General features: G+C 57.1%; 1 protein-coding gene across 1 annotated transcript in view; it reads left to right on the forward strand.

Moving 5' to 3' along the window:
* DCTN1 (dynactin subunit 1) overlaps positions 1-20,197 on the forward strand; it is a 96,919-nt gene that overhangs the window by 67,090 nt on the left and 9,632 nt on the right. Inside the window, 12 exon segments of the mRNA XM_074992159.1 lie at positions 7,593-7,797; positions 10,495-10,573; positions 11,427-11,586; positions 13,601-13,705; positions 14,037-14,228; positions 14,744-14,860; positions 16,405-16,557; positions 17,206-17,366; positions 17,886-18,054; positions 18,947-19,015; positions 19,540-19,602; positions 19,739-19,888. Coding sequence (XP_074848260.1) covers positions 7,593-7,797; positions 10,495-10,573; positions 11,427-11,586; positions 13,601-13,705; positions 14,037-14,228; positions 14,744-14,860; positions 16,405-16,557; positions 17,206-17,366; positions 17,886-18,054; positions 18,947-19,015; positions 19,540-19,602; positions 19,739-19,888 — 1,623 coding nt within the window.

Raw genomic sequence — 20,197 nt, forward strand, 5'->3', positions numbered from 1 at the left:
GGAGAAAGTGAAGAAAGAAAAGTTATTTACTTGTTCCCATAGCACAAGACCTAGGAGATGCTAAATTAAATGGATGGGTAGCAGGTTTAAAACCAACAGAAGGAAGCTTTTTTCATGCAGTGCAGTGTCAGCCTGTGAAATTCCTCACCAGAGGATGTGGCAAGGGGTGGGACTTTAACAGAGTTAAAAAAAGAGCTAGATAAATTCATGAGGGTAGGTGCATCAATGGCTGTTAGCCGGGATGGGCAGGAATGGTGCCCCTGGCCTCTGTCTGTCAGAGGCTGCAAATGGGCGATGGGACGGCTCAGTCAATGACTACCTGTTCTGTTCACTCCCCCTGGGGCACTCGGCATTGGTTGCTGTCGGCAGACAGGACGCTGGGTAGATGGACCTTTGGTCTGACCCCATCTGGCTGTTCTGAGATTCCTCCCACCTTGGAAGGCCGAGCAGTGATCCAAGGGCAAGCAAGACCCCATGTAGTATTGCTCTCCTTTTCCTGCAGCGAGAGCGGGAACCTCCTTGTGTGGTGCCGCTGGTTATACTGAACTGGGGATGGGGGTGGTCTGAACGTTGGTCGTGCTGCTGCCAAGCTGCTCTTGCTGGCTGTGCTTGGAGATGGGTAGGGGCGTGGGGGGCTGAATAGCCTCCATGGACACTGCTATACAATAGATGCAGGGTGAGGGGAGGCAGTGGCGGCAGCTTGCTCTGTTAGGTGTGAACCTGCAGAGGCTCGTCTTGAAGAGCTGGGTACAGGTAAGTAACCATCATTTCTGAAGCCTTAAAGTCCATTGGTGAGGGGTGTGACTTGCACTGTTTGCAGGGAGCAGCCCTGGGGCTCCTTAAAACTAACACGTTTGCCATCTGACAAAGTCGTTTTTAAGCCACAAAAGCTTACGTCCAAATCCGTGTTAGTCTGTAAGGCACCACAGGACTCCTCATTGGTTTTGCAGCTGCAGACTAACGTGGCCGCCCTCTGAGACTTGTCTCCGTTTGCAAGGTCACTTTCAGGTGGGTGGGGGCCTCTCAGTGCGTTCCATTGCCCACCAGCCCTGGTTTCTCACAGCCCTGCATGCAGATGTTAGTGTGTCAGTATAGGCACGGAGCAGGTCTGTATGGTTACAGGGCTTGTTCCCGTCTGTGCCCCTCCTGGTCTCTGATGGACTCTTTGGGGTCATAGAATTGTACAGCTGGAAGGGACCTCAGGAGGTCATGGAGTCCAGCCCCCTGCTTCCAGCATGATCAACCCTAAACAATTCGTCCCAGCCAGGACTTTGTCAAGCCGGGACTTAAAAATCTTTAAGGATGATTCCACCGCCTCTCTAGGCAACACATTCCAGTGCTTCACCACCCGCCTGGTGAAGTAGTTTTTCCTAATATCCAACCTACTCTCCTTCTGTAACTTCAGACCGCTTTCCTTGTTCTGCCACCCGTTACCACTGAGAACAGTTTCTCTCCGTCATCTTTGGAGCTCCCCTTCAGGAAGTTGAAGGCTGCTATTAAATCGCCCTAAATAAGCCCAAATCCCTCAGCCTCTCCTCATAGGTCATGTGCTCCAGCCCTTTAGTAATTTTCATTGCCCTCTGCTGAACCTGCTCCAGCACATCCACATCCTTTCTATACTGGGGGAGGCCCAAAACTGGACACACTACTCCAGATGTAGCCTCACCAGTGCTGAACAGAGGGGAGCAACCACTTCTCTAGATCTGCTCAAAATGCTCCTCCTAATGCACCCCAATATGCTGTTAGCCTTCTTGCCTACAATGGCACACTGTTTACTCATATCCAGCCTCTCATCCACCGTAATCCCTGGGTCCCTTTCTGCTATACTGCTGCTTAGCCAGTCAGTCACCAGCCTGTAAAAATTCTTGGGATTCTCCTGTCTCAAGTGCAGGACTCTACACTTCTCCCTGTTGAACCGCATCAGATTTCTTTTGGCCCAGTCCTCCAATTTATCCAGATCCCTCTGGGTGTTCTCTCTACCCTCCAACGTATCTACCTCTCCTGCTAGCTTGGTGTCATCTGCAAACTTGCTGAGGGTGCAGTCCAGTCCATCCAGGTTGTTAATAAAGACGCTGAACAACACGGGCCCCAGAACCGAGCCTTGCGGCACTCCACTTGAAACTGACTGCCATCCAGCTATTGAGCCATTGACCACTACCCAGTGGACCCAACCGTCAAGCCAGCTTTCTATCCACCTTACAGTCCGTGTATCCAGTCCATATTTCCTTAACTTATGGGCAAGAATGTTGTGAGACTGTATTAAAAGCCTTGCTGAAGTCAAGGTATATCACATCCATCGACTTCCCATGTCCACAGAGCCAGTTACCTCATCATAGAAGCTAATCAGATTGGTCCGGCACAACTTGCCCTTGGTGAATCCATGTTGGCTACTCTCGATCACTTTCCCCTCTTCCAAGTGCTCCAGAATGGATTCTTTCAGGATCTCCTCCATTATTTTCCAAGGGACTGAGGTGAGGCTGACCGGTCTATAGTTCCCTGGATTGTCCTCCTTCACTTTTTTTAAAGATGGGCAGTACGTTTGCCTTGTTCCAGTCATCCGGGATCTCTCCTGGTCTCCACGAGTTTTCAAAGATACAGGGTCAGGCCTCATCCCTTTACCTCTCCTGGACCAGCCCCAGGGCTCCTGTACCTCGTGTCCAGGGTGCTTACCTGGAAGGTCTGACTGCAACCAGCTCCTGTGGTTCTTCCCTCTGGGGCTCTGTGGCAGTGCAGTGAGCAAACAGAGGTGTTGGTTCTTTCAGCCATAGGGATGCAGCATTGCCTGTGTGCGTGTGTTAAACAGCAATCCACCTGTGCGCATCTGTCATACCTAGAGGGTTCCCATCCCTACTGGTAACCAAGGCAGGCTGTGCTGCAGACACCTCCTGCAGCCACCTCCAAACAAGTCCCTGTCTCCTGGGAGAGTTTTTCTCTCCACCTGCCACAGTTCTTGGGCTGCCTGGTCTCATGGGCCTCTTTCTGTCCATTATCTCCTCACAGCCTTCATCTGCCAGTGGGTTGTTTGGTTTCCTCACTGAGTCAGTTAGGTGAAGCAAACAGCAATATCTCAGGGCTGTTCTTAAGCAGTTTCCTTAGACAGCTCAGTCTCTGGGAATCTCCTCTGAACTGAGCAAGAGAAATGCAAGTCTGCCCTGCTGCCCTGGCTGTCCTGAAGGCGGGCAGTGGCATTCTTTTGGCCCTCATCACCGTAGACCAGCTGCAGCTCACTCCCTGCATGTCCGGCATAGCTCCTCCTTCTGGGGCCAGTCTTTGAAAACCCCTTCTTACCCTTTGCATAGTGAAATATTTGCACAGCAGGGTCTGAAACCATTAGCCAATAGCCCATGCTGTCACTAGCGTATCGTTTCAGTACCATGAGAAATGCTGACCCCTGAGGTGAGTCAGCCATCAGCCGGCTGACCGATCAGCTCACCACAGAGGTTTCTGCAGGGCTCCTTGGTGCTGAATGAGCTGCTAGGAAACCACTGGGGTCATATACCCTGTGATCAGCAGCTTTTATTCTGGCTCTTGTCCGTGGCATTTCCTAAACCCTTTTCCTCAAAGCTGCTGCTTGGGTGATCTCCTTATCCAAGCCCTACTCTGGGCCCGTCTGTCGGATAACCCATTTTGTCTCCTTCTGTCCTGGGTGACACCGCTGCTTCTGCCCTGTCACGTCCTGCTTCTGGGTGTCAGTGGCTGTGGCAGTTCCCTCACTTAGCCATCTGGATGCTCTGCTCGGCTTAGACTTGTGTCAGTCACTGCACACGAGCTTCCAGCTGCCCACGGCTTTGTCTCACTTCCTTGGGAGAAGTTCTGACTTTCCCTTCCCCTCTGTGTTCCTTTGGCTCACCAGCATCTTACCTGCCTATTTCACCCTGCCCAGCTGCCCAGAGCTGATTGCTAGCACAGGGCTGGTCCACACCCTTCAACCCTAGTGCCTCTTTCCTGTCCTTGTTGTTCGCTGATATTTCTGCTGGGCTCCCTGGAGCTGAGGGATTTACTCCTGCCAGGCTCTCCCAACCCTTCTGGATGTGTTGCGGCTGCTGCTAAATTGGAGCAGTTGCAGAGAAACCACTTCCTAGGCAGAAAGCTGCTGCCCTTCCAGCAGCAGGGTGTCATAGGGGGTAACAGCCTCTTCCACTTCCATTCAGCACCCCCTTTCATTGGGCTGGGGAGCCGGCTATGTCCTGCTCCCACTCCCGCTCCCGGCCCAGCAGCTGCTTGCCCTGTCAGTTGAGCTGCCGGGAGGGGTAGTTCTAAGGCCAGACATACAGAATCACAGGGCTGGAAGGGACCTCAGGAGGTCATCTAGTCCAGCCCCCTGCTTCAAGCAGGATCAACCCCCACTAAGTCATCCCAGCCAGGACCTTGTCCAGCCGGGACTTAAAAACCTCAAGGGATGGAGAATCCACCACCTCTCTAGGCAACGCATTCCAATGCTTCACCACCCGCTTGGTGAAGTAGTTTTTCCTAATATCCAACCTACACCTCTCCCTCTTCAACTTTAGACCGTTACTGCTTGTTCTGCCATCTGACGCCACTGAGAAGAGTTTCTCACCCTCCTCTTTAGAGCTCCCCTTCAGGAAGTTGAAGGCTGCTATTAAATCACCCCTCAGTCTTCTCTTCTGTAAACTAAACAAGCCCAGATCCCTCAGCCTCTCCTCATAGGTCTTGTGCTCCAGACCCTTAATCATTTTTGTTGCCCTTCGCTGAACCTGCTCCAGCAAATCCACATCCTTTTTATACTGGGGGGGCCCAAAACCAAACACAATATTCCAGATGTGGCCTCACCAGTGCCGAATAAAGAGGAATAACCACTTCTCTAGATCTGCTCAAAATGCTCCTCCTAATGCACCCCAGTATGCCGTTAGCTTTCTTGGCTACAAGGGCACACTGTTTACTCATACCCAGCCTTTCATCCACCAGAACCCCTAGGTCCCTTTCCATCATACTGCTGCTGAGCCAGTCGGTCCCCAGCCTATAACAATGTTTGGGATTCTTCCGCCCCAGGTGCAGGATTCTACACTTCTCCTTATTGAACCACATCAGATTTTTTTGGCCCAGTCCTCCAATTTATCCAGGTCCCTCTGGATTCTCTCTCTACCCTTCAACGTATCTACCTCTCCCCCTAGTTTTGTGTCATCTGCAAACTTGCTGAGGGTGCAACGCAATCCCTCATCCAGGTCATTAATAAAGATGTTGAATAACACCGGCCCCAGAACTGAGCCTTGCGGCACTCTGTTTGAAACAGACCGCCATCCAGATATTGAGCCATTGACCACTACCTGGTGGGCCCAACCATCAAGCCAGCTTTCTATCCATCTTACAGTCCAAGGATCCAATCCATATTTCCTTAACTTATGGGTAAGAATGTTGTGGGAGACCGTATCAAAAGCCTTGCTGAAGTCAAGGTATATCACATCCACTGACTTCCCCATGACCACAGACCTTGTTACCTCGTCATAGAAGCTAATGAGATTGGTCAGGCAGGACTTGCCCCTGGTGAATCCATGTTGGCTACTTTTGATCACTTTCCCCTCTTCCAAGTGCGTCAAAATGGATTCCTTGAGGATTCCCTCCATTATTTTCCCAGGGATTAAGGTAAGGCTGACGGGTCTATAGTTCCCTGGATTGTCCTTCTCTCCTATCTTAAAGATGGGCACTACGTTTGCCTTCTTCCAGTCATCCGGTATCTCCCCTGATCTCCAACAGTCTTCAAGGATAATGGCCAAAGGTTCAGCAATGACCTCTGCCAATTCCCTCAGTACCCTGGGGTGCATTAAATCCAGACCCACGGACTTGTGCACATCTAGTTTTTTCTAGATAGCTCAGAACTTGTTCCTTCCCCACAGATGGCTGCCCCCCACCTTCCCCTACTGCATCATCAAGGACCGTCATGGGGAAGTTGACTTTGTCCGTGAAGGCTGAGGCAAAAAAACCATTGACTACTTCAGCTTTTCCTGCATCATCTGTCACTAGGTTACCTCCCTCACCCAGTAACAGCCCCACATCATCTCTGATAACCTGGTTATTGTTCACATGCCTGTAGAAACGTGCAGGTTGGCTGCCCCTTCTGGCTTTGTACATTGGTTGTTCATTTTCCTCTCGCTCTTCTGGACTAGTGGGTGGCTTTGCCTGTGCCTCGCTTGATTGGAAGGTCTGTCTTCAGCTTCCAGGCTCGCTGTGGCTGTGGCCCAGAACAGCTGAAAGAGCTCAGGCTCTGGGGCCAGGCCGCTCAGCTGGATTGAAGCATACGCCAGCAGGGTGGCACTCGTCTGCACAGGCATCAGTGGCGCAAACTTCCCTAGGAACTAAACCATCCCAGAGCATCCCGCTGCTTGCTCCGAGCGCCCGGTGCGCTTCTGCCGTGTTGGCCTAGAGCAGCACAGACACGCTCATTCAGAGCCGAGCGAGAGACTGACCCATGTGTGACAGGTGCTAGTCCCATTGCTTATGTCCCTGCAGCCTTGGGGGCCAGGAGGCCGTGTGCAACTCCGTACCCTTCCCCCAAGTCCGGCCCCTGCACCGCCCTCTCCCCACCCGTCGCACACCTTCCCTCAAGCCCCCTCCCCACGGGGCCCTGGCACAAGGTGGCAGCAGGGGGTGGGCAGTTGCTGCGGGGAACGCAGAGCATCCCAGCCCCAGTGTGGGCTGGCTCGGGAGGTGGGAGTGGAACAGAGCAGGTTGCTGCCTAGCTCTGCTTCCCTGGGGCTCCCCCCACCACAGTGAGTGGGGTGTGTAGAGGGGTGATGCCTGGTGCAAGGCCCGGCACACCCAGGGTCTTGGGGACTAACCTGAGTAAGGGGGACAGCTGCTGTGCGGGGGTCCCCCAATGCGTGGGGCCCAGGGTGGCCACACCAAACTGCCCCGTGGCCGGGACAGCCGTGCATGAGCCTCCCCCGGATGTGCTGCTGGTGGCGTGGAGGGAGCAGCCGGATGCTGCTGTAGCCCTGCTGCCTTTCAGAACCTGACCCACAGTGCCACGCCCTGATGAGGACTGGCTCTGCCGACAGCGGGAGTGCAGCGTGATGTGTAAAACCAGCTCCCTTACTGCCAGGGCCGCTCGTCCATGTGACTTAGCTCCCCTCCTGCCCGGACGCCGCACTGACCTAGTACATAGATGTCAGAACCGCGCCTCCTGGGGTGGTAGAGTCAGTGTGGTGGCTGCCAGGGGCGGGAGCAGCATTTTGGTGCAGATGTAGGTCTGCACAAGGCCCCTTACTTGGACCCGGCGCTGCAGTGCAGACCCGGCCTGATCCTGGCTGCGGTACCGGAGCTGGTTCTCTTGCTGCTCCCACGTAGGAAGGAGGAGCTCTGGCCACTCAGGCCTTGCTGCAGTTCCTGTGGAGGTGGGAGGTGCTGGGGAGAGTGAGATGAGACATGGAGGTGGAGCAGGCACAAGCCAGTGTATGGCCACAGCCCAGTAAGTATTTACTAACTGGGACTTGGCTCCATGCAGTTACCCTTTAGGAATGCTGTCACAGCCACGCAGCTGGGGTAATGGTCCTGGCTGGTGACTGAGTCTGATCAGCTCCCGTGTCCCTTCAGGCAGCCATTGCAAGGTGTCTCACTCTCTTTCTGCCTGGCTGCAGGAAGCCAAAGACGCACTGGAAGCCAAGGAGCGTTACATGGAGGAAATGGCTGATACAGCAGACGCTATCGAGATGGCAACTCTGGACAAGGAGATGGCAGAAGAGCGGGCTGAATCCCTGCAGCAGGAGGTGGACTCCCTGAAAGAGAAGGTGGAATATCTCACAATGGATCTGGAAATCCTGAAACATGAGATAGAGGAGAAAGGTGAGAGGGCCAGGGACCAGCCCACTTTGAAATGACCCTGCAGGTGCAAGTGTCCTGTCTTAATGCAGACCTCTGCTGGGGAGAAGATCCACATGTGTGCAGGGGTTGGGGAGATCCCTTTGTGGTGGGTACCCTTGTAAATACCTAAACACCAAGCTACACTGATACATCCTGTGCCCACTGCCATTGAGAAATTGATTAAATACCAATAAGTCCTCACAACCAGATGGGACTCCGCCCAGAGTTCCGAAGGCCCTGACGTTACAAAATTGCAGAACTACTAAATGTAGTATGTAATCTAGCATGTCAATCAGCCACCAACCAGATGATTCAGGGATAGCGAATGTGAGGCTGGTTTGTTTGAAAAAAGGCTCCTGGGCAGTCCTGGCAATTACAGACCAGTGAGCCTGACTTCAGTAACAGGCAAATGGTTACCACTTTTATCAAGAACAGAACCAACAGATACAGATGAACATGATAAGATGGGGAAAAGTCACCATGGCTTTTGTAAAGGAAAATCAGACCTCTCCAATCTATTAGAATTCTTTGAAGGGGTCAGTGAGTACATGGATGGGGGTTGGGATCCTGTGGATAAAGGGAACTTGGACTTTCAGAAAGCCCTCTTGCCAAATATCCTTAAACAAAGTACAGGCTTTTGGGATGACAGGAAAGGTTCTCTCCTGGGTCAGTAACTGCTTAAAAACGGGAAACAACACAGGAAGAAAAGGTCAGTTTTCACTCTGCAGAGAGGTAACTAGTGGGGTTCTCAGAGGATCCTCAGAAGAGGGTAAATGGAAAGGTGGCAGAGTTCACAGACGGTACAAAATTACTCAGTACAGTTTAGTCCAGAGCTGAAAACTACGTGGCTGGCAACAAAATAGCAGATGAAATTTGGTGCTGGTAAGTGCAAACTAATTCACGGTGGGAAACATAATCCCAACCAGCCGTCAGAAATGCTCGGGTCTAAATGAGCTGTTACCACTCCAGAGGGAGATCCGGGAGTTACCGTGAATAGTTTACTGAAAGTGTCTGCTTAATGTGCCATGGAGAAGGTGTGATGGAGTGGGAGGAGTGCATGTGTGAGACTCAGGCTGGATGTGTGTGAGACAAGGCAGAGCAGCTCCCAGCAGGTAAGGATGACCCTGAGGCTATAACCTAGGCTGGCAGGTAACACCTCTGCCCTGAACAAAGAGGAGGGAGGAGCCAAGCTGGGTTTGAATCGGAGGGGGCAGTTAGAAGCTGGAGGGGAGAGGGAGCTGGAAGGCAGCCAGCCTGGCGAGGGGGGAAGCTACAACCCAGAGGGGCACCCCTCGGGCTCCTCTCCCCAGGATGGGTTGGAAGGACTTTCTCTGATTGCTGCACTGACTCGTCTGTGAGAAATTGGACCTCTGTCTCCTAATAAACTTCCTATTCTACCTGCTGAGTGAGAGTCACTCCTGCCTGTGGACGGGGTGCAGCGCATGGCGACCCCTGAACCCCATCACAGAAGGATCGACAGGTAGACAGAAAATCGCAGAATGCCAGTGTATAAATCCGTTGCACGCACACATCTGGGCTGCTGTGAGCGATGCTGCTTGCCCAGTCTCCAGAGGTGCATTTGAATGTACGGCAAAGGGTTCCACAAATGATGCAGGGTCTGTGTGGCAGTTTCCCGGTGAGGAGAGAGTAACAGGACTGTGGTGGTTCAGATTAGAAGAGAGGTGACTCGGGGATGTGATGGAAGTCGATGGGTCGTGGAGGTGGGGAGTGACCACATAAATGTGTATCCAGTATCAGAGAGGAGCCGTGTTAGTCTGTAGCTTCGAGAACAACAAGAAGTCTTGTGGCACCTTAGAGACTAACAGATATTTTGGAGCCTGCCTACCCCAGCGGTGTCTCTGGGCCAAGCCAGGCTTGTGCTGTGGGACACAGGTCTGCTCCTTCGGCTGCTTTCAGACTGGTTGCTCTGCTCTTCGCTGGTTTGCTCCTCTGCGGGCAGGATGTTGGTCCAAGTTTTGTTTTTGATCTCCCATGTTTCTTCCTTGTTTTGATTCTCTATTGGCTTTCTGCCCCAGGCGGGCTTCAGAAATACCCAGACAGGGAAGGGAGCGGCATTAACGATCAACAGCATGAGCCGCTCTCCATGCCAGAGCGCCAGCCGAGTGGTCATCAGAGAGCCCTCCAGGAGGCTGCTCGCCTGAGCAGAGCTAACAGCTGCAGAGGGAGCAGTAGACCAAACCTGTAGCTGCACAGGGGAGAATAGAGGAGGTGGGGTGGACGCAGGAGGAAATGAGGGGCGGGCCGTGGGCCGTGTCACTGGCTGCAGCCAGGCAAGCACATGGAATCAGAGCCCAAGGGTTAAAGGGTCATCTAGTCTAACCCCTAAGGTACAGCTCCTGTCAGGCACCTCACTGCTGCCCTGCCACACGGTCCCGCAGCTCCCCTGAGCTGCCTCGGCAGCCTGTGCCGTGCCAGGCAGTTGTTTTTAGCCTGGGTCCCTGCCACTGACGCACTTAGCCAGGCTTGCCGTCCTGGTGTCACTTGTGACGCACGCTGGCTTTGAGGGCTGCTCTGCTGAGGAGGCAGGTGGGTGAACCCCCATCTGTTAGTGTCCCCCTCCCCCCACGGGTTTCAAATCTCTGGTTGTGGGGAGCTGCCTGCAGCTTAGAGCAGATTTTCCTGCAGACGCTGGTAACGTCTCTGCTTCTCCTCTGCCAGGCTCAGATGGGGCTGCCTCCAGCTACCAAGTCAAACAGCTAGAAGAGCAAAACGCGAGGCTCAAGGAAGCTCTTGTCAGGTATGAGGGCCCGTCCCTACGAACTCTCCTCCTCCACAGTCTCACCTCTGCATGGCTCAGCAGCAAAACCTTCCTAAGAGCCATGAGCCAGGGTCCTCTGTCTGCCAGCCACACTGTTAACCCCTCCCCCATTTCCTGTCTAACCCTGGGCACATCTCTTGACCTCGCGGCGTAGGAAGTGGGGTAGGCCAGGCTGTTCCACAGAAGGTGACATGAGATGCTGCAGGAAGCAACCACTCTGCTTTCTTCTGAGGCTCTGGCTCTGCGCATGCTGATTGAATGCAGTAGGCGGTTAGCAAGGCAACCTGTTTGCCACAGTGACCAGACTGGGATGGCTTGCGCAGGATGCGGCCAGCACCTCCTGGTCCAATGTCTGCTGAGCTGCTTTGCAACACCCATTTCACGGTGCTGGTCTGTATAGCCCCAGTGGGGACAACCTCCAGCTGCCACTGGAGAGAACCTCCTCAGCATGGCCCCACCAACGTCCCTGAGTTGTCTTTGACTAGTATTTTCAGGTAACAGCCCCAGCGGCCGATCTGCCCCCTTTCTGTGAACAGGCTACATGCAGGGCCTGAAACCTCTCTGTTCCGAGTGGTGGGGTACTGACTGCTCTACAGCTGCCCTGTCTGAGCGCCCCTTTGCTATGGAAGGGGAACCTGAACAAGCTCCAGGTGAAGGAGTCCTCTTTGCGCACAGCATGGCTGCCCAGAGTGGGCTGGTCACTGCCTAGGACGGACAGGTGTCCCAGCCAGCTGACTCGGAAGGGACTGTGAACGCCTGAGGAAAGGGAGGTTGCGGTGATGAAGTCCCTGGTCCCTGTCGATTTGTTCTGAGCACGCGCGCTCTGTTTCAGGATGCGGGATCTGTCTGCGTCAGAGAAGCAGGAGCACGTGAAGCTTCAGAAGCACATGGAGAAGAAGAATTCGGAGCTGGAGAGCTTGCGCCAGCAGAAGGAGAAGCTGCAGGAGGAGGTGAAGCAGGCAGAGAGAACCATCGATGAGCTGAAAGAGCAGGTGAGCCAACCTGGGAGTGCTCTGGAGCTCGTGAGTGTCCAGGAGCCCTGCCAGGCAAATCGGTGTCTCCTGGGACCTGCTGGTGTGGGGCTCTCTCTGATGTGTAGCTATCACTGAAATCCACCGCGGTACCAGATGACTGGCAGAGAGCTAATGGGGCCAAGTATTTTCAGAAAGGCTTAAGAGACGATCCTGGCAATTACAGACCAGAAACTCAACTTCAGTACTGGGCAAATTTGTTGGAACTGTAGTGAAGAACAGACTCAGTAGCCGTGTAAGTGAACATGGTGTTTTGGGGAAGAGCCAACAAAAACTTACGTTTGTAACACAAGAACTAGGGGCACCAAATGGGTAGTTGAAAACAAACGAAAGGAAGGGTATCTCCACACAGGGCAGAGTCACCCTGTTGAAAGCCAAGACTAATAACGGTTCAAAATAGAAGCAGGTAAGTTCTTGGAGGATCAGTCCATCCATGGCTACTAGCTGGGATGTGCCCCTAGCCTGTTTGTCAGAAGCTGGGAATGGGTGAGGGGAGGGATCACTCCGATTCCCTGTTCTGGTCGTTCCCCCGGGACACCTGCCACTGGCCACTGTTGGAAGACAGAGTACTGTGTAGATGTGCCCCTGGTTCTGACCCAGTGTGGTTATTCTTCTGTTCTTTTTTACTGGGTTTGTGGCTTTTGTAAAGGACAATCAGGTCTGACCTATCTACTAGAACGCTTTGGGGAGATCAAAAACTGTGGACAAGAGTGACTCAGTGGCTATAGTGTGCTTGGGCTTTCAGAATGCTTTTGACAAGGTTCCTCACCAACATTTCTTACGCAAACTAAGCAGTTGTGGGATAGAAGGGGAAGTCTTCTCATGGATTGGTAACTGGTTAAAAGATGGGAAACACCTGAGAGGAAGAAGTGGTCAGTTTTCACTGGGGGAAGAGGTGTAAAAAGGGAGGTCCTCAGAGGATCTGTACTGTGACCGAGGCTGCAGGCATATCCATAAGTGAAGTCGGAAAAGGGGTAAACAGCGAGGTGGCAAAGTTTACAGGCACAATGTTACTCAAACCAGTTAAGTCCAGAGCTGACTACAAGCAGTTACAATGGGACCTCACAAAAGGTGACTGGTGTCAAAATGGCAGAGGAAATGCAATGTTGCTAAATGCGAAGTACGGCACAGGGGAAACCGTAATCCCAATGACGCACAAAACGTGCTGGGGACTGAGCCAGCTGTCCGCTGTCATGGAAGAGCTCTCAGGGTTGCTGTGGAGCACCCTCTGAAACCGGTTCCTCAGCGTGCAGCGGCAGCCACAAAACCTAACGATGTCCGGAGCCATTAGGGAGGGGTGATCTGAGGGAAATGCTATTGAATCACTGTCTGAAGCTGTGGTGCGCCCGTGTCACGCACTCCAGGTGCAGTTGCCCCATCTCGGTGGGAAGTGGAGACCGTACAGGGAGGGGCAGCAGAACATGGCGGGAGGGACCCACTGCCCAACAGGGAGAAATTAGCCAGGGGCTGTTGCGCTCCACAAAGAGACAACGGGGGGTTGCCTAGAGGTCAGTGGAATGATGAATGTGACTGGGGAGATGTCCTTGGCCGCTGCCCAGCGCCCACCCAAGGAGCTGCCTGGGCAGGCGAGCGAAGGAGCGCTGCTTCCCGCTACACCCCAGGCGGCCCGAGAGGCTCGTTGCCCAGCGACGTTACGAAGGCCAGAGGAGAAGCGGGTTCTCAAGAGTCAGAATTTCATAGCGGTGGGTCCATCAGTGGCTGGGAGCCGGGATGGGCAGGGCTGCAGCCCCATGTTCCATGTGGTCCTAACCCTGGCCTGCCTGAAGCTGGGCCTGGACAATGGCGGGGTGGGGGCAGATCATTCCGTAACCCCCATTCCAGCCCTGGCCGCCGCGGGGAGACAGGCTGTTGGCTAGCTGGAGTGTGGGCTGACCTAGTAGGGCTGTTCTCTTGCAGTGCTGTGGGAATATGGGAGCCCAGGCCAGGGTTAAGCTTTCGGGCCCTGTGTCTGCAGGTGGATGCTGCCCTGGGTGCTGAAGAGATGGTGGAGACGCTGACGGAGAGAAACCTGGACTTGGAGGAGAAGGTCCGGGAGCTGCGTGAGACCGTTGGTGACCTGGTGAGCCACCCTGTGGGCAGAGCTCTTGGTTGGGGACCCAGAAAGGGACCCACGCTTGTTTCTTTGGCTGCCTGAGGCCTGCACTTGGCTGGCTGAAGGGTAGGGCAGTAGTGGGAGAGCTGTGCTGGGCAGGCAAATCATTGGACACAGACGGGCCTAGCTGGAGGGGGCCCAAGCGGGGTTGGTGAGGGTTGGCTGATCTCCCAAGCTCCTGCTGGGCACAGCCCTTGCTGCTGGTCTCTGCTCAGCCCCAAGGGCTCAGCCTTTCCCGCTCCTGGGGCCTGGCAGGCCAGGCTGTGTTGTGGCAGCCGCGTCCCTTTCCTCCTGCTAGGAAGCCATGAACGAGATGAATGACGAGCTGCAGGAGAATGCCCGGGAGACTGAGCTGGAGCTGCGGGAGCAGGTGGACATGGCCACGGCGCGGGTCCGCGAGGCAGAGAAGCGCGTGGAGGCTGCGCAGGAGACCGTGGCCGATTACCAGCAGACCATCAAGAAGTACAGGGAGCTGACCTCACACCTGCAGGTGGCGTCCTTGAGCGCTGTGGCTGGGTGGGCCGGGGAGGAGCTGGCCATACAGCGGTGACAGTGGCCAGTGGACAGTGGCCGTACACAATCAGCGATGTCCTGGGGCTGCAAGCACATACAAGAAGCCCCACGTGAGCGGGTGACTGGAATTCGCTAACCCTGGGGCTAGCAGCAGGCAAGTGAGAGCTTCCTGGATGTGCAGCGGAGGGTGATGGGTCTAGTTACCCTACTGCCCTGGTCAAGGGTGACTGTTCTCGGGGGCTCTGAGCAGGCTGCTCTGGGGGTCTAGCACCAGCTCCCATGCGGGGACTCCCCCACAGTGCACACGGCTGAGCTGTCTGGCCCAGATGTCCAGTTCACGTTCCTCTTCCTTGTTTGCCCCATTATCCCTTCGGGCTGTGGCGAGGCCTTTCCCCCAGGGCCTGGGGACAGGTGCCTGGGGAGGGGAGAGGAGGCAACGGTGGTTCTGTCCCAGGCTCAGTTGTATTTCCATGTTTCTCCGTCTGCTGTCAGGATGTGAACCGAGAGCTCATGAACCAGCAAGAGGCTTCTGTGGAGAGACAGCAGCAGCCTCCACCCGAGTTGTTCGACTTCAAGATCAAGTTTGCGGAGACTAAGGCCCATGCGAAGGTAGAGCAAGCACCAGGTGTGGGTGTGGGGATCCCCAAGGCAGGGTGTTCTAGCAGGCAGTGCTGTGTGTGCAGGTGAATGTGATGGGGGTCGGTGTGGGGTACCCGGTAGGGGCTGTTCGTGTGGGCAGTGCTGTGTGTGCAGGTGTATGTGATGGGGGTCGGTGCGGGGTACCCGGTAGGGGCTGTTCGTGTGGGCGGGGCTGTGTGTGCAGGTGTATGTGATGGGGGTCGGTGTGGGGTACCTGGTAGGGGCTGTTCGTGTGGGCAGTGCTGTGTGTGCAGGTGTATGTGATGGGGGTCGGTGTGGGGTACCCGGTAGGGGCTGTTCGTGTGGGCGGGGCTGTGTGTGCAGGTGTATGTGATGGGGGTCAGTGCGGGCAGTGCTGTGCGTACAGGTGTATGTGATGGGGGTCCATGTGGGGTACCCGAAGGGGGCTGTCCCTGTGAGCAGTGCTGTGTGTGCAGGTGTATGTGATGGGGGTCAGTGCGGGGTACCCGGAGGGTGCTGTTCGTGTGGGCAGTGCTGTGTGTGCAGGTGTATGTGATGGGGCTCGGTGCGGGGTACCCGGAGGGGGCTGTTCGTGTTTGCAGTGCTGTGTGTACAGGTGTATGTGATGGGGGTCAGTTTGGGGTATCCGGAGGGGGCTGTTCGTGTGGACAGTGCTCTGTGTGCAGGTGTATGGTTTGGGGGTCGATGCAGGGTATCCGGAGGGGGCTGTTCGTGTGGGCAGTGCTCTGTGTGCAGGTGTATGGTTTGGGGGTCGGTGCGGAGTATCTGGAGGGGGCTGTTCGTGTGGGCAGTGGTGTGTGTGCAGGTGTATGTGAGGGGAGAGCATAGAGCAGAGCTACCTGTGCTCAGGCGGCTTTCCAAGGCTGCCAGCTTGTGCTGAGAGTGTCAGGGGCCTCGCTGGGAGCCCTGTCCCTAGGGAGTGAGAACACCGCAAAGTCTGCCAAAGTTGAGAAACACAGTCTGTCCGCGTGGACACCAGCCAAGGACTGCAGGCTCGCAAACCCCTGGCAGACAGGGACGCCTGCGTTCCTCCCCACCCTGGTGCTGCCTTGCCGTGGCCCCTCGCCCGCGTCATTCCCCGCCGCGTCGCTGCCTTGCCGTGGCCCCGTGCTAGCATTCCCAGCCAATAGGTACTGTGCTGCTGAGTGGGGGGTGGGTGTGGTGGCTGGGAGGTCGGGTCGGGGGAAGGGGTGTTACGTGCCCTGTGATCTGAGAAAAAGCCGCTCAAAGCATGGCCAGCCCATGAAAATGGGGTTTGTGGCACACGTGTCTCCTGAGCCGGGAGGTGAAGAACTTGTGCTGTGTGGCTGGAAGGCTGATGATGTGCAGCCAGGGTGGCCCCACTCTGGCCCCTGAGCACGGACGCAGGGCTCGTCCCATCCCCACAACAGCCATGGGAATGGAGATTGGGCGGTGGTCAGAAAAGGGCCCATTCTGACCGGCACGTCCGGCCCAGCCCCGTGTTGCCTGGGGAGGCCTCGCACCGTCCCTGGCCCGCTCTGCCCAGCTCTGTCATGTCTTGTCTCCTCCAGGCCATAGAGATGGAGCTGCGCCAGATGGAGGTGCACCAGGCCAACCGGCACGTCTCCCTCCTCACCTCCTTCATGCCTGACAGCTTCCTGCGCCACGGAGGGGACCACGACTGCATCCTGGTGCTGCTGCTCATCCCCCGGCTCATCTGCAAGGTAGCGAGCGGCCCCAGTGCCGGGCGCCTCCTGCTTCGCTGCGGAGGGGCAGAGCAAGGCCCTTCCTGCCCCAGGACTCTGAACCCCTCTAGCCTGCCTCAGTGGCACTGTGTGCCGGGAGGTGGGGCAGGGTGCCCGTGACAGGCTGCTCTCCACCCCGGCTGGTGCTCCTGCTTGGGTCCTCCACGCAGCACCTCGCTGCTTCTCCCTGAGCCGCTTGCTGGCCTCTTACCTCCCTCCTCCCAGGCAGCAACTTCAGGCTCGCCCTCGCTGCAGCCCTGGGCCCTGCTGGCGCTAGCTGGTGAGCCCTTCCTTCACGAGCTGCCTCCTCCCAAAGCCCCTCGGTTTGCAGCCTGGCCAGCTGACTGGGATCTCCTGACCCAATTCAGCTCCCCCAGGGCGAGCGTGGAGGGCAGGCCTGGCTCTCGGCTGCCGCGGGGCCCTGGAGACAGGAGGGCGCAGAGCTGAGAGCTCTCTGACTGAGCAGCCCGCAGGGCAGTGGAGCGGAGAGACGTGAAGCTGTGTGACATGGCCCTCGGCTGTGCCCACGAGCCCAGCGCTGGGGCGGGGCTGCCGGCAGCAGGGTCTGAGCAGCGTGCGGCTGCGCTGGGCGGCCCGGCACGCTGACGGTGCTCTCCTCCGGAACAGGCCGAGCTGATCAGCAAACAGGCCCAGGAGAAGTTTGAGCTGAACGAGAGCTGTGCTGAGCGCACGGGCCTGCGGGGCGCCCCCGGGGAGCAGCTGAGCTTTGCCGCAGGGCTGGTGTATTCGCTCAGCCTGTTGCAAGCGACGCTGCACAAATACGACCAGTGAGTAACCGGTGGGTCCTGTGCCACACAGGCGGCCTTCCTGGGCCCTGGCCGTCCTGCGTCCAGAAGGCCAAGGCAGCCCTCGTCCTGGTGGGCAGCTGAGGGGGCGCGTGCTGGGCTCCGGCCTCCAGGGAGGTATTGGCGTTGATCAGCTGGGTGCCTGGGCGGAAGTGCTGCGCTCAGTCCAGCTCGCGTTACTGCTGCCGAGCTCGGCTGGCGCCTGGCTCCATCTGTGTGTCCCCTGTACGCCGTCAAGAGGCAAAGGATGCTCCCCGCTGCCCTGGAGGGCTGCCCCGTCTCCAGGCACTTGGGCCAGGCTCGAAAACCAGCAGAGTGACACACTTTCCCCATTGCCCCAGTGCAGCTGCCCTGTCTCCCGTGGGTGCCTGTCGGTGGCCTGTGGCGGGGCCAGGCTTCGTCAGGGGAGCTCCCACTGGCTGTGCCAAGCTGGGGTTGCTGTGCATGCGGAGCCAGGGGCTGCTTGGCCCAGCCTAGCTGGCAGTGCGCTCTCCTCCCCAGGGCCCTCAGCAAGTGCAGCGTGGAGGTCTACAAGAAGGTGGGGCTGCTCTACCCGGAGATGAGTGTCCACGAGCGGTCGCTGGACTTCCTCATTCAGCTGCTGCATAAGGACCAGCTGGACGAGACGGTCAACGTGGAGCCGCTGACCAAAGCTATCAAATACTACCAGGTAGGATGGGAGAAGCCGGCTCCAGTTTGGGATTAGCAAGCTCTGTGCCGCAGGCGGGTGCCGGCTCTGTGCCCAGCTCCGTGCTGGGGGAGATGGGTCCAGAGAAGTGGTGCTGAGCTCGGGAGATCCCCTGCGCTCCCAGCACGGTGCATTGCTGTTTTCAGGAAAACCTCCCACCCTGCAGGGGAAGTCGCTTGCTTCCCGTCACAACCTTTCCTCCTGTCCCATCTGTCCCGTCACACCAGGCTGGCTCCTTGGGTGGCCCACGACAATTTCCTGCAGGCCCGCGCTGCTCTGCAGGGCTCCGAATTCCCTTTCTAGCGCAGGGGTGGAAGTGGGAGGGAAGGCCTAGCTTTCCCTCGCCTGGGACCCCTTCTCAGGGGTCCTCGCACCCTGTGGCAGAAGCCGTTGCTGGTGTCCCACACGGTCATGTCCCCACATCAGAGACTGAAATTCCCCCACCAGCACCTCCCACAATCCTGCTAAGGCTTGGCGGAAATCCCAGCCCCCCCGGCGGCTGTTCCCAGCACGGGGTGTACTGGAGCAGAAAACTCCACTGAATCCATCTCCTCTGGCTGATCTGAGGTGTCTCAAGGAGCTTCTGAGAACAGCCCCTTCCCCTCTGCTACGGCCGCCAGTCTGCTGGCCGACCCCACCGGCCCTGGCCCGCGGCCGGCTCCCCCGATGTCTGCAGCCGGGGAGGGAGCTGGGGGCAGCTCGGGGCTCTGCTGGATTAAACCGTTCTGTTCCCTGTTACAAACGGCCTGTGAGCGTGCTTGTGCTGCAGCGCTGCCCGCCTACGGCGCACTGTCAGCCCTCCCTCCAGCTCCCCTGCACCGCCAGACTGGCTGGCCTCCGCTGGTAACCGTGCCTCTCTCCATCTCCTTCCCAGCACCTGTACAGCATCCACCTGGCGGAGCAGGCGGAAGACTGCACCATGCAGCTGGCAGACCACATTAAGGTGACGGAGGGGCAGGAAGGGACCGTCTGTGGGAGAGACGGGCGGCCTGACCTGCAGGGGGAAACGGCAGCCCTGCAGAACTGCTGCTGCCCATAAGGCAGGGCTGGGGAAACCTCCTCCTGAGATGCAGCCCTGCCTCGTCCCTGCCAGGCAGTGCCTGCATGGGGGAGCTCCCAGCTCCCTGTCACACCCCTCCAGGGGTGGCTCTGGGGCAGTGCACGCATGGGGGAAGGTACCCTAGTGCGCAGTGCTGAGCCGGGGGCTTCCAGGGGTGCAGCCGGCGCGGCCAGCCATCCCGGCAGAGAGCACGTGTGTCCTGGTGGCTCACGCGGAGCACGGCCCAGGAGGTGGTGGAAACACCCCAGAGCCTGGCAACTCGGGCTCCATCACACCAGCATCCCCGGCTCCAGCAGCATCCCCAGCTGTGCAGCCCTGAGTCCCAGAGCTCAGCTCTGTTCCTTCCCCTGGGCCGTAGGCCCCTTTGCCCTGAACTGGTGGTGTCTGTGCTTGTCTTGTGTCCACAGTTCACCCAGAGTGCCTTGGACTGCATGAGCGTGGAAGTGGGCCGGCTGCGATCCTTCCTGCAGGTGAGCAGGCGGCATCCTGCCCCCTCCTTTCGCCCCTGTGCAGGGCTGGAGCCTCGCCGGGGTTGCTCAGCGGCTTTGCCCACGTGCACCAGCCAGCACTGAGCTTTCTCCCCACTTCCTTCCCTGCGCCCTGCAGAGTGGGCAGGAGGCGTCCGACTTCGCCATCCTCCTCAAAGACCTGGAGACCTCCTGCAGCGACATCCGCCAGTTCTGCAAGAAGATCAGGCGCCGTATGCCCGGAACAGACGCTCCTGGCATTCCCGCAGCACTGAGCTTCGGCCAGCAGGTGGGGCGAGCCGGTGCCCAGCCCTGCCAGGACAGGCAGCTGAACTGGGCCCAGCTGGGGCTGCAGAGCCACCCCCTCATGAGCAGGAACTGCAGGCCTCTGCAGCCCCTTGCTGCTGCTCAGGTCACGCTGCCTGCAGAGACGGGCCAAGTCAGCATGCCGTGCTCTGTGGGCACGAGCCGGGGGAGGGGAGGGTCCTTTGGGACACTGGGGAGGCGAGGCTCCCCCCTTCGCAGCTCCGTTATATTGGCCAGCACAAGAGGCGGGTTTTCTCTCCCTCCCCTGGTGTGCCTGGCCACCAGTGCCAGC

Source organism: Carettochelys insculpta, chromosome 4 (genome assembly GCF_033958435.1).
Source record: "Carettochelys insculpta isolate YL-2023 chromosome 4, ASM3395843v1, whole genome shotgun sequence".
Taxonomy (NCBI): Eukaryota; Metazoa; Chordata; order Testudines; family Carettochelyidae; genus Carettochelys; species Carettochelys insculpta.